Source organism: Haemorhous mexicanus, chromosome 6 (assembly GCF_027477595.1).
Source record: "Haemorhous mexicanus isolate bHaeMex1 chromosome 6, bHaeMex1.pri, whole genome shotgun sequence".
Classification (NCBI taxonomy): Eukaryota; Metazoa; Chordata; class Aves; order Passeriformes; family Fringillidae; genus Haemorhous; species Haemorhous mexicanus.
The window spans coordinates 11774070-11786701 of NC_082346.1; the positions used below are offsets into that span (position 1 = coordinate 11774070).

Genomic DNA, 12632 nt, shown 5'->3' on the forward strand with positions numbered 1-12632 from the left:
CTACATTCCCAAGGGCTTTTTGGGGGATCAGACTTACAGAACTTAAGCCCTTTGCTTTTCCTTTGACTCCACAGCAGCCTCTGCCCTCCGTATTGTTGAGCCCAGAATCCCGTGTTATTTCCAAGTGTTTCTTCCTATTTGGGAAGGACAGAACATTCCTGCTACATCCCCTGAAAGCCAAGACATGCTGTTTCTCAGCCCCAGCACTCAAACACAGAGGGACTGAGGGTTTCCAGTCCAATTCCTTGGGCTGGCAACGCCGCTTCCGCTGTGCACCAGGAACAGCCTGCATCCGGAGGCTGTGGTCCCTGTGCCAGCCCACGGCACACTCTGCCTGCTGCTGGGATCTGCTGGTCCCAGCATGGAACTGCAATCACCTGTGGGAGAAGGGGAACAGGTGGGAGATGGTGTTTGGAGGGGCCTCCCCACCCTTTCCATTTGGAAGAGGTTGGGAACGAGGATGCGACGATCCAGGCTGTCCCTGCCTCCACGCTCCATCAGCTGCTAAAACCTGTGTGTGTTTAACCTCAGCAGCAGGGAAAGAGCAGCATTCCCAAGGGCTATTTGTGCCAGAGGATCTGAAATGGGGAGGGCTGAGGCCACCCCTGCAGATCCATCCAGCTGTCTCCAGTGGCTGAGGAACCAGCTAAACCCTGGCACACCTGGATCCTTTTCCAGCAGCCACAGCCACCACAGCAGTGCCTGAAGCGATATCCCAAAGGAATTGTGAGACTGGACAGCCAGGGCCAGAGCTCCAGATGGAACAAAACTCCCATTTCCCCTTTAGCACAGGGCTCTGGCAACCTTTGTCCCAGGGGGAGCCATGGTGGGAGTGCAAAGGACACTCAAATGTGGTTTTATTCCCAATTTGAAGCAAGGTACTCCCTAGGGAAGTGACAAGGTGAGCAGGGCCCGTTATCCCTTCCCACAGTGGCTATTAGGAACCTCACAGTACAAGAAACTCCAGGAAACTTCAGGAAACAATCCTCCTGGTGGATATCCAGCCCAGAAACACCAGCAGACCTCTCAGCAGGATCCACCTGCCCTTGTATGTGCTGCTCAGGAAAGGAGAGTGCTCAATGTGCAGCCACAGAAGAGGGAAAAGACCAGGATCTAGACATGGAATACACTCAGCAGGTCAATACTCAGCTCTGAAATAGGCACAAAATCCTTCCTGAGCCACCAGTGTCTCATTTTGATGGTGTTACACAGACACACACACACACAATTTATTGCTGCTCACCTTCAAGAGGGGAATTTTTCAGATCCACTTCCCAGTGCTAATGGTTAAGAAAGATTTTCACCCCTTGGCATGATCTGGGAGTAGATTTGAGACCCTGCAGTCACGTGGTTTCACTGTCCTCTTCAGTCCCACGGGCTGTGCCCCAGGATATTGCCTGGAGCCACACAATGCCAGGAATTACATGACCAGAATTCCTAAAATTCAGGAGGTGTGGAGGCACAAAAATCCATTAGGCATGAAAAGGCTGGACAACCAGCAATGGATCCTGGGCAGTTTAAAACTCCTGGCAAATAAACACCAGCAAGGCTGAAGCAACATTTCAAAAAAATGTTTCATTATTTTAAAAAGAAAGCACACAGAGATTTCCATTTCCCACCACAATAAGAAGTCCAGAACTCCCCAGTGCTGAGGCAGTTTTATTTCCACAGCTGCCTGGAGCAGCAATGATTCCCAGAACACCTCCCCAGTCAGGACAAGCACGGGTAGATCTCGATGGTGTTGATCCGGAGGACGGTCTGGGGGTTTGCAATGACTGAAAAAGAAGGAAAAGGGGGGGAAAAAAGAATCAGGTAACAGCATAAACCTGGTGCCTACCTCGTGCCAGGGCTCCTGCTGGCAGACAGCGGCATTCCATAGGGATGCCAAGGACAGCAGGTCCCAGAGGGCAGCCTGGTCAAGGCTTTACCATCCATCCCATAGAAAAAAACAGCCATAATTCTTCCCTCTCTCAGGGAAGGAAGAGTCATCTGGCAACCAAAACCTGGGCAGCACCCTGTTTGGGTTTGCTAGGAGCTGTGATGACATATCCAATGTCCAAGGCTTTGGGGAGAGACTGGGATTGCTCTCCTGTCCAGGAAGTTTAGGGAACATTGAGGGAATACTAAATCCTCTGTGCGTGCACCTGGGAGAGGGGCTGGCCCTGAGGGGCTCTGGGGACACGGAGAACCAGCCCCTTCCTCAGGTCCTTGTGCTGGGACTCCTCCCCTCCCACATCCAGCAGGGAAGGAGATGTGTCCTTGCCCCCTTACTTTTCTTCCTCTGGAAGTTGTGCCTCCTCCAGAAGCGCATGTTGACCTTGGGCCACGACTCCGTCTTCTCGATCACCGTGGCCTCCACACGGACCAGGTCCTTCCTTAAAAGGAGGGTTAGAAGCACCAGGTTTTAGTCATTTACATCCTATCATTGTCACTGCTAGAAAGGAAGGGACTATTTTCAGGCTAGCAACGATTTATTGCTCAGATCAACACCAATCTCAGAGGCTGTGAGGTTTCAGAGGAGTAAGTATTCGGCCATAGCTCAAGAGCAGTCACAAGTTTCTTTGCTCCAAGGTAATATATTAACTTCCTAACTCAACAGACAGCAGCCACAGGGTTTATTTTACTTTTCTAACTTATCACCTTCACTTACTTCTGCTGCACTGCAGATACTTTTATCCAGTGGGTGTCTGACTCACAGGCACACATATGTTCTTATTTTAACTTTTAACAACCACACCCTTATATTATAAACTCTTCACTGTCTTATCAGTACAGTTTCTCACTTACTTAAGGTACATTCTCACCTACAACTAGAGAAATATAAGTTTATTATTATTATTTTGTTGAATATCTGTGTATGGTATTTTCACATCAATCTAAGATTCCTTTAAGGCTGTAGATCAAATTTTTCAGTGTCCGTGGAAGTTTCTGTTTTTCTGATTCTCACAACGTCCTACTCTTGGGCAGCAGCTTCTTGGGAAAAGAGCCAAAGGGATAACAATCCTGGGAATTCCAGATCCTCCCTGGGAGGAGGGCCACCTGCCCAGGCACAGCCAAAAGCCTCCAGGTGCTGTACCTGGCTCAGGTGTGACAGGTCACAACTTCCCTGTCAGGAGGGATGAGATCATTCCATCAGAGCAGGCAGCAGAGACAGGGACCTGCAGGAACTTGTAAGATTGAGGCAAGATAAATTCCCCTGGCACCTCCAGGTGATCTCATGTGCCCTGCTTTGGTTTTGGCACAGGATGAGCCCATCCCTGCTCCTGGTCAACAAGAAATCCTTCCTCCCCCTCTAAAGCATCACAGACAGCTGGAAGAAAATCTCACCTTGTTGGAAACGCTATAACTTTCCCAATAATTTTTAAATTAATTGTTTTAATAAAGCACAAGCAATTTTCCACTGTAGCCAGCATTTAGCAAGGCTTGCCATAAGCTGCTGCTGCTGCTTCTGTGGGCACACAGTTTTGGGGAAAATCACAGAAAATCACTAAATTTTGCTAAAGCAACTGTAATCAACCTTGCTATGCTTCAAAGGTCTCAGAAGGTGAGAACCCCCAGGCAGGATCCAGACAGGAGCTTTGCACGGGGGTTTCAGTCAGCAGCCACAGGGAAGGAGGAGGAGCTGCTCTTCCATGCACAGCACTCCAGAATTCCATTAAAAGCTCGTTAAGTTTGCTACAGGAAGACATTTAAAGACCATTTTGCTGACAAACGGCTCTGTCTGCACTTGAGGGGGGCAGAGGGGGAAGCCCATCCAGCTGAAATTGTTCCAGCAAGGTCACTGGGAGGCCAAAGGCTTCAGACAGCCACCATCTCTTAAAATTCACCCTGGGGGTGTGATTAAATCAGAGACTGGATCCCGGAGGAAACTGATTTATCTGCAGTTAGTGACCAGCCCAGAAGAAAAGAAATATAAAATAATACAGATTTCAAGAAACCACTGTGTGACCCCGACATCCCAGCTCCAGGATTTGCTCCAGATCCAGCACCACTGAACCACACACAAACCCTGCAAGCCTGAGGGAGGAGAAACCAGAAAGCAAACTGCACTCCAGCCCTGGTTTACCAGGAATCTGGGACTAAACTTCCTGGACTCAAGGCCCTGCTGGGTTCTCTGCGGGACTCAGCTCAGGAACTGCTGGCAGGAGGCTGAAGCACAACTTGCTGGAGAAGAGCTCGTGGGCAGGACAAGTTCTCAGCAAAACAGAGCCCAAGGAAAAAAAAAAAAAAAAATCTCTACCAAACGTTTTAGGTATGACTGGAATGTCCATAAAAATAAGAAGGGGGTCACTCATTTCCCAGAGCCCGACACAGCTGGGCCTGCTGCCTCCAGCAGCAAAATGTTCCACGGACTGGATTTTTGCAGGAGGTGAGAAAAACTCAGGCTGGAACCTCATGGGCCCGAGCTGGCCTGCAAGGTGCTGTCAAGAGGCAGAAACAAAGATCCAGGCAAGCTGCAAGCCCAGAGGATGCTAACTCTTGGACCACAGCTGCAGCTGCCAGGCTCGCTCCCTGCAGGACTGAATCCCAGCCCAGCGCCAAAGCCTTTGGCACCTCCACTGCAAAAAGGGGCAGGTAGCAGGAGAAACAGCGAGCTTTCCTCGAGGGAGAATTCCCACCAGCTCTGTTTGGTCTAGAAATAGGCCAAGCTTTCCCTGCACTCGTGCCTAAGGCGGGCTCCAGCCCTTGTGCCAGCGACTTGGACATGGACAAACACGGAGCCCAAGAGATTCCAGAGCAGGAGCCAGCCAGAAGCTCCCAGAACAGCCTCCAGCATGCAGATGGGGTGTGCTAGGAGTTAGAGAAGTGTCATCCTGTGGGGTATCAGAGGAACAAAGCCTGTCCAGCTGTCCCAAACAGGACAAGGACACGTGTGGGAGCCCACAGGAAGCGGCTCCGGTGAAGTCTCGGCTGTGAGCGCTCACTGGGGTTTATTTATACAACAACAGGAACACAGAACTGCCTCTCTTCTCATCCAGCCTCTCCTCTCCTCCCCAGAATGCTTGTGGGCTAGGGGATTGTGTGGCAGAACTGTAGTGTACGTTGCTGGCGACACCCTTTTCCCTCCCCTCTTCTCCTTTTCCTCATCCCGTGTCAGAGAGCTGGGATTTGGGGGGTTCCCTCAGCTCAGAGGGTGATGGCATCTCCCCCTCAGCCTTCACTCTTCCTGGCCAGCCTCTTCCTCCTCCCACTGACTCCCCTGAGCCACTGGCCCTGGAGGCCAGCCCAGATGTGCAGCCTGGTCTGCCTCAAACAGCTGCCAGCACTTCCCACACCCTCAAAGCACCTGCAGGAGCCAACAGCTGGTTTTCTTCCTGTCCTGGAGCTCCTGGCTCTGCCCTTTGTGCCAAATCCAGCACAAAGAGCTGCCAACGACCCCCCCAGGGCCCCCGGATCAGCTGGGGAAGGAAGCTGCTCCTCACCTGCCTGACACGGCACATCCCAACACTAAAAGCCCCTTTCTAGTCCTAAAAATGAGATTCCCCCTCCTAAAGCCTTCCCCACAGGCAGTGTCTGAGAGTAACTCAGAGAATCCTGATGGATCTGCTATTCCAGATCCACTTCCAGGGCTGCTACAAGGACTGGCAGCTCCCAAAATCCTGTCCAACACAGGGACCTGGGGCAGGTGCCACCAGAGCCACGTTATCACTGCACAAATAACTCCTAAACACCACCAGCAGTAACACCTGGCCCACAGCCCCCTTCCTCCTGGGAAGGAAAAGGCTGAGGAACCAGGGGCTCTGTGCAGCAAGTCCTACAGCACTGGGATGGAGGCAGTGCCAAGGGATCAACCTCTCCCAGGTTCTGTGACTGCTGGATTATGTGATTAAGAGGAAGGGAAAAATTAGGAGCACTGAAATTAGGGTTAAGGCCTGCTGGAGTAAGTCAGTGGCAAAGGGAAAAAGGTTAAAAACCCAACTCAAGGGACTAAGGAAAAGGATTTCTGGCTCATTTCAAGATGACCACCAGCAAAATCAGGGTAAGAGGGTAGAGATGTTGAAGAGAACATGTCCTGCTAGTCTGTGCAAGGAGGAAAAGATCCAGCTGAGGTGAATACCCACGAGCTACCTCAGAACTGAGACCTGCTGCCCTCCCAGCACAGGGGTGGGGGAGAGCCACCAGAGGCTGATGAACTGTTTTACTGGTGGTTCTTTCAAAAGCCACGAGGCTGGGATCAAAGTTAGTGCTGATAAATCCCAGTTTCAGGGACTGCAGAGCCCTGAAGCCACAATTAAGTACAAAAATGTCATATAATTCCTTTATGAAGCATCTTACCCCAGCAGCGGCCTTCCAATGAGCGTGAAGTCATCAGCACCAACCAGCAAAACCTGGGGGAAATAAATCAGGCACAAATCACTGCTCATTGTCCTGGCAGAAATGCAAACAAGACCTTTCAAAATCTACAGCCATAAAGGAGTCAAACTGCTTCAAACCAGGCCTTCCCACATTTCAAACCTGACACTAACTGGAGGGGTAGTGAGGAAAGCTGCTAACAGGCTGCAGACAGAGCCATTACTCTTCCAGAGAGCTCATCCCACTCCAACAGGCTGCAGAAGTATCTTTCTCCATGATCAGAACACACTGAACCTCTCTGTCCTGGCTTACACCAGCAGCCATAAATAAATATAAAATAAAAAAAGCAATCAGGGAAGAAGAATAACCTGCCTCGTGTGGGATCTGGACAAATGGCAGCTCCTAAACCGCTCCATTTTTACAGCCATTGCTACAGATCCCACTGGAGAAACAATTCCCTCATTCTCCTCTGTAAGGCCTCCAGATGGGGAATAAAGAAATGAACATCTGGGGGCTCACCAGCCCTTGCTGTTCTGGGGCATTTCAGCCACATCTAAAGGAACAGGCAGGATAAGAGAGGATACAGCAGGAGAGGCTGCATTTCACTGAAATCACTGAATTTGGAAGGAACCTTCCAGGTCATGGAGTCCAACCATCAAACCCAGCACCACCACAATCTTCCCTAAACCCTGTCCCCCAAGTGCCACATCTGGAGCCACTTCTCCCAGGGCTGCCTCACAAATCCTCTGGCAGCACTTAAAAACCACACAGAAATGATCATGAGAAGTCCTGGCTTTTGTTTTAGACAGGAAAAAAAAAAACCCAACAAATTAGAGGGCTCTGGTTTTCAGGCAAATTTTCTCCTTCACTCCCATCCAGATCTTTGCATTCTGAGCTGGCTACAGCACAGAAATCCCTCCTCTCTGCTGCACACAGGGATGTGGGGACATAGATGAGGACATCCCTAAAAAGCTGCTTCAAAACCGGGCTCCAAAGCAATGGACAAGCACAAAAACTCCACAGCTCTCCTTAATTACTTGCTTAGCTCTAACAAACAACAGGAAGGTGAAGCCAACAGAATCCCACTCCATAATATTTCCCTTCAGCCTGGATTAATGAGCCTCTGCAAGTCCCTGCTGGCTGTCCAAGGCTGAGGATAAAGATATTAATTGGATCTTGGCAATTCTCCCCTCCGTGCCCATCCCTCTGCCTCCACCCGGCCCAGCACGACGATAAGGATCTTGCAGAGCCCTGAGGAGTTTACAGTCCCTCTGGGAGACCTGCAAGGATTTAAGAGGTTGGACTCGATGATCTTAGAGGTCTTTTCCAGCCTAAATGACTCTGTGATCCGGGGTGCTGGACTCTCAAGGCAAACACAGGCTTTTGCTGCCGGCTCTGGAAACAACAACTGTCATTTTCTTTTTTTGGAAGGAGTTAGGACAACAAAAATCTGTCTCCCCACAGAGTCTGGCAAGACTCACTCCAGCCCTGTTGAACAGAAATCACAATAATATCTGAAACTGGAACAAAACCAAGAGGACCTGGAACAAAACAAAGGGCTGGAATGAAGGTGGGAGACCCCCAGGAGCACTTTGGAATGAGGCAATAAAAGCAGCGATGGATTTTGCCTCCAGGAACATTTGCAGGGAATCTGCTCAGGTTTTTTTTCACCTTTTCCATCCGGATCCGGTCTCCACACTCGGCCTCCAGGACGTTGTCCATCATGATGAGGTCCTCACTGGTGATTTTCCACTGCTTGCTGGCGAAGTGCACGACGGCGAAGAGGCGCCCGTAGTGCCCCGCCGCGATCAGCCCGTTCACCTTCCGCACCACCTCTGCCAGCAAACAGCGGGCCAGGGTCAGGGCAGCACACCCAGGGAGCTGGGAAGGGCTGGGAAAACTCACCCAGCCACCCTGCTCTCCCCCCAGCACTCTTATCTCCTGGGAATCTTTAGGCAAGGATCAACAGCGGCGTTGCTTCCCAGATGTGCGAGCCTCCCTTTCTTAAAATTAATGATTTATTTGTATTTTAGGTGCTGGCAAAGCCACACATAAGTAAACATCTTGTATACACTGTGCAGCTTCTCTACACTGCTGACTCTCAGCCCATTCCTCAGGCATCCCAAAATATACTGCACTTGGATATAAAGCATTCCAGAAAAGAGCTCTTGTCCACGCACCCCGTGCTTGGAGGAAATTCCCTCCACTTCCAAGGCATATGCAGACAGCCCAGGGCTCTGAGCGGTGCCTAAGGCACACAGGAACATCAGGAAGAGCTTGGCAGAGCACCAGGAAAAACCTGGCCCCTGAAGCTGTACCTGCAGTAAGGACAGGAGAGACCTGTCCCTTGCTCTTTCCCAGAGAAACCACTTCCCACATGCATGCAGAGTAGTGCCAGGAGCAGGACAGACCCCCAAAAACCAGGCCCTGCACATGGACAAACTCCATTCCCTGTGATCAGCTTCCTGGGCAGTGAATCCAACCCCAGTTTTTATGGGAACACCAAAAGGTGTTGCTCCCTGACACCATCCCACTGCCGAACAGCAGCTTCCCACCCTCCCAAGCTGCTCAGAAAAACACATTAAAAAGAGGCTGAATCGGTTTTGGTTTTTTTTTTCTTGGAATGCAAACAGAACATCCCTTTGGGACAGACAGGAATCCAGCAGCCAGGCAAACCCAACCCAATCCTTACAGGAACACTTGGAAAGGGTCCAAGCTTCAAGCCCTAGGATTCAAACTTAAAGGTACAGGTAGGAACACACATTATTTGCAGGGCAGGAGCTGCTGCAATTCCCACCAGGACAGAGAGTTGTTGATAACTCTTCCAACACCTTCCAGTGCCAGGAAACATCAAGTGATTGCTGGCTTGGATCTCAGCACCATGTGGAGAGACCCATCCTAAAATATCCGGGGCTGTTTCCATGGCCAGCAGGAGGCAGGAGGCAGAGCTGGAAAGCTGCTGCTGCTGTTCCCTTTGGATGAGCACAGCCAGGAGATAAGGATGCAATGCTCAGCAGCAGCAGGAGGCGATGGCATGGGAGCAGGATGGCACCAATCCCTGAGGATGGGACCCTGCTCCCCACAGGGCTGGCAGGGAGCAGTTTGTGGTTCACTGCTGGGTTATTTCTCACACAGGGATGGGCACCCATCTGTCACCTGAGTGATTATTGATTCTTGACTTGTTATCACAGAGCAGAGAAAAAGCAGGATCAGCACAGGCCAGCAGGAGATGTGGAGCAGGAGGCTCTCTCCAAGGCACACCCCTCAGTCAGGGACACACCCCAGCCAGTCATGGGGCACATCTGCAGGAAGGTGGGCTCAGATCTTCTTGTCAACCCTGTCACCCAGCCCAGAGCACTGAGTGCCATGTCAGGCCATTCCTTGGACAACCCCAGGGGTGGGGACTCCAAACCTCCCTGAGCAGCCCCTCCCAGTGCCTGACAGCCCTTTCCAGGAAGAAATTCCTCCTGATGTCCAACCTGCCTCTTCCCTGGCACAGCTTGAGGCCGTTTCCTCTCCCCCAGCAGTCCTGACAAGCTGAGGGGACAGGGACACGACCCCCAGTGTTCTGTCACGCTGTGTCCCACCTCTGCAGGTCTGTCCTGTGCCCACCATCCAACTGCTCCTGCTGGCTGGATGTTCTGTTTCATGCACCAAAATACACCAGCTCTCTGTGTGCCCACCATCCAACTGCTCCTGCTGGCTTTGATTTAGCCAGTAAATGGAAAATAACTCATTCCTCCTGCCCAAAATGCTTCTCTCATGCTTTAAATTTTTAATACGTTGTGTCATGCCACACATCACACCAGGTAAGGCTCCTCTGGGAGCGTGACAAGCTGCCCTAAACTAAGGAGGAATCACATTGTACCCAAATCTCCCAAACCTGGAGAGCAGCTGGAGCACAATTCCAGTGACACTAAAACATGTGAGAAATAAAATAATAAAAAAAAAAAGAAGTGAATAACCCAAACTTCCAACTGAAGGTGTTTATGCTCAATCAGGCCTCGAGGCAGTGCTGGAAGACCAGATCTGAGACCTTTACCTGCATGATACTTGGCTTCTTCCACTGGATCTGGAAGTTTCACTTCAGGCCATGGGGGTGAAGTCAGGGAAGTTTTGGCAACAAGTCTGTGAAGGACAAGGCAAAATTCACTGCAGCAAACAGATACTGCCAAGAGATGGAAAACAGGGAGAAGAAAGAAGGAAAAAGGAGATGGAGTGGAACTGGATATTACTCACAAACACCACAACTCACAAGTCATCAAATTACAGTTAACAATTAGGCAAGAATCTAAAACAGCACGAAAGCAATCTTAGATATAAAGAGGAGGGAGATTTGCCTTGGAAAACTCCATGAGATAAACATGAAAGGTCGTGGTTTCTGAAATCTGAAAATTCAGTAGATTTTGTCAACACCATCCCAAAACAAGAAGCCAATACCATCCCCCTCAGCAGTGGGCAGTTCAGGTTTTCCTGCATGCAGAAATCCACACTTGGCTTAAGCAACACAGGATGCACCAAATGCACAAAATATTCAGGAATAAACATGAGACGTAGTGGAAAAAAGCAAGATGGACTCAAAATCCTTTGCAATGATTGATTTACTCTGCAACCCCGAGCCAAACATCCCAAAGGGCTTTAATTCAACAGGAACTGCCAGCACCTGTGAGTACATGGCCACAGGCACCGAGGCCTCCTGGGGTTTAGTGAGGACTTTGGGTGCTGCATCACCCAGACAGGGATCCAAGGATCTCTGATCCTCGAGGATGAGCAGGAAGAGGGAACAGTACATCCTGCCATCCTCCCTGGCAGGAATTCTCTGCTCCTGCAGTGTCCCCTCCTGGTCACAGCCAGGAGCAGCTCCTCAGTCCTGCAGGAGATCCCGGCCCAGGGAATGGAATAAAGGCACAACAAGAGGTCCCAAAGGGCTGGAAAAAGCAAAGCCTGAAGGTGCCATTGGAAGAGGTGTCACAGAACTCCTGATTGGTTTGCCTTGGAAGGGATGCCTCACAACCCGAGGCAAGGACAATTTCCACCAGGCCAGGCTACTCCAAGCCCTGTTCGACCAGGCCTTGAACATTTCCAGGGATGAGACAAATAAACACCCCAAAAAATGAAGGGAATTATCCTTCTGGGAAAGGTGACTGAGGGTAGGCAGAGCCCCCATTGGAGAGCGACCAAGGAGCAGCCAAGTCTCCTTCCCAGAGGAAAGCCAGCTGCCCTCCCAGCCTGGAAGCAGGGCAGCATTCCAGGGGGAAGAGGCAAAGTGATGGATGTGTGACATTACCCTGGCTGTGGGGATGAGCTCTGGGAACTCCGGTGCCGGACTGCAGCCGAAAGCAGCGAGGCTGAAAGGGAGGAGAAAAAAGAGAATTAAACACAGGCAGCAGCTGCTGGGCTTTTGCAGAATTCCAGAATCATTGAGGCTGGAAAAGTGCTCCCAGACCACTGAGTCCAACCTGTGACTGGTCACCACGTTGTCACCCAGCCCAGAGCACGGAGTGCCACAGCCAGGCATTCCTGGGACACCTCCAGGGATGGGAACTCCAGCACCTCCCTGGGCAGCCCCTTCCCAGGCTGGGAAGGAGACTGATAAAGCCCCTACTCCCTCCTATCCACTGGATTTTGCTGAAGGGTTTATGCCAAGGTTCAAAGAACTGTGTAAAGCTCATTCTCCCTTTTGTTAACACTCCCTGGCTTTCGGGCTGCTCCGAGGCTGATGCTGGGAAAGACCCGGATCCCTTCCACCTCTGGGAAGAGCTCCAGGGCCCATCCTGCAGGTGCAGGGATACCGAGGGGCCAGGAGGCAGCACTGGGGACCCTGGCTACTGCCAGCCTCCTTCCTTCCCTCCTCCCAACCCAGCAGCAGGCAGAGCACAGCCCTCCCATCCTTCCTTTCCTCCCAGCGGCTGGCAGAGCATCTTCCTTCTTTCCTTCATTCCTTCTTTCCTTCCTTCCCAGCAGCAGCAGGCAGAGCTCCTTCCTCTCCTTCCTTCCCTCCATGCCAGCAGCAGGCAGAGCACTTTCCTTTCCTTCTTTCCTTCCTCCCTTCCTTTCCCCCCAGCAGCAGCAATAGCCCAGTCCGTCCATCCATCCATCCATTCCTCCTTTCCAGTAGCAATCAGAGCTCCTTCCTTTCTTTTCCTTTCTTCCCCACTTCCCAGCAGCAGGCAGAGCTCCTTCCTTCCTCCTTGCCTTCCCTCCCAGCGGCAGGGGCAGAGACTGTTCCTCCCCGGTCCCTGTTCCCGGTTCCCGGTCCCCGCTCACCTCCCGCCCGCCGCGCTCGCGCCGCCGCCATCGCGGTGACCTCGCGCCGGACGCGGAACCGCGGGGGCGGG

General features: G+C 51.4%; 1 protein-coding gene across 1 annotated transcript; it reads right to left on the bottom strand.

Moving 5' to 3' along the window:
* Window positions 1–1556: 1556 nt before the first annotated feature.
* Window positions 1557–12619, bottom strand: MRPL21 (mitochondrial ribosomal protein L21). The gene is made up of 7 exons (XM_059848622.1): window positions 12562–12619; window positions 11582–11642; window positions 10337–10422; window positions 7966–8129; window positions 6277–6329; window positions 2272–2375; window positions 1557–1775 (listed from the first exon to the last, which is right to left on the bottom strand). The coding sequence occupies exons 1-7, from the start codon at window positions 12590–12592 to the stop codon at window positions 1711–1713; spliced, it is 564 nt and encodes a 187-aa protein (XP_059704605.1). The 5' UTR covers window positions 12593–12619; the 3' UTR covers window positions 1557–1710.
* Between the last annotated feature and the right edge of the window lie 13 nt (window positions 12620–12632).

Bases quoted from the DNA above. Each gene is read 5' to 3' on its own strand.
- MRPL21 (XM_059848622.1), bottom strand. From the start codon at position 12,592: ATGGCGGCGGCGCGAGCGCGGCGGGCGGGAG. The intron at 10,423-11,581 runs GTAATGTCACAC...TGTCCTTCACAG, and splicing joins AGCTCATCCCCACAGCCAGG to ACTTGTTGCCAAAACTTCCC. The intron at 2,376-6,276 runs GTAAGATGCTTC...CCTCCTTTTAAG, and splicing joins ATTGGAAGGCCGCTGCTGGG to GAAGGACCTGGTCCGTGTGG.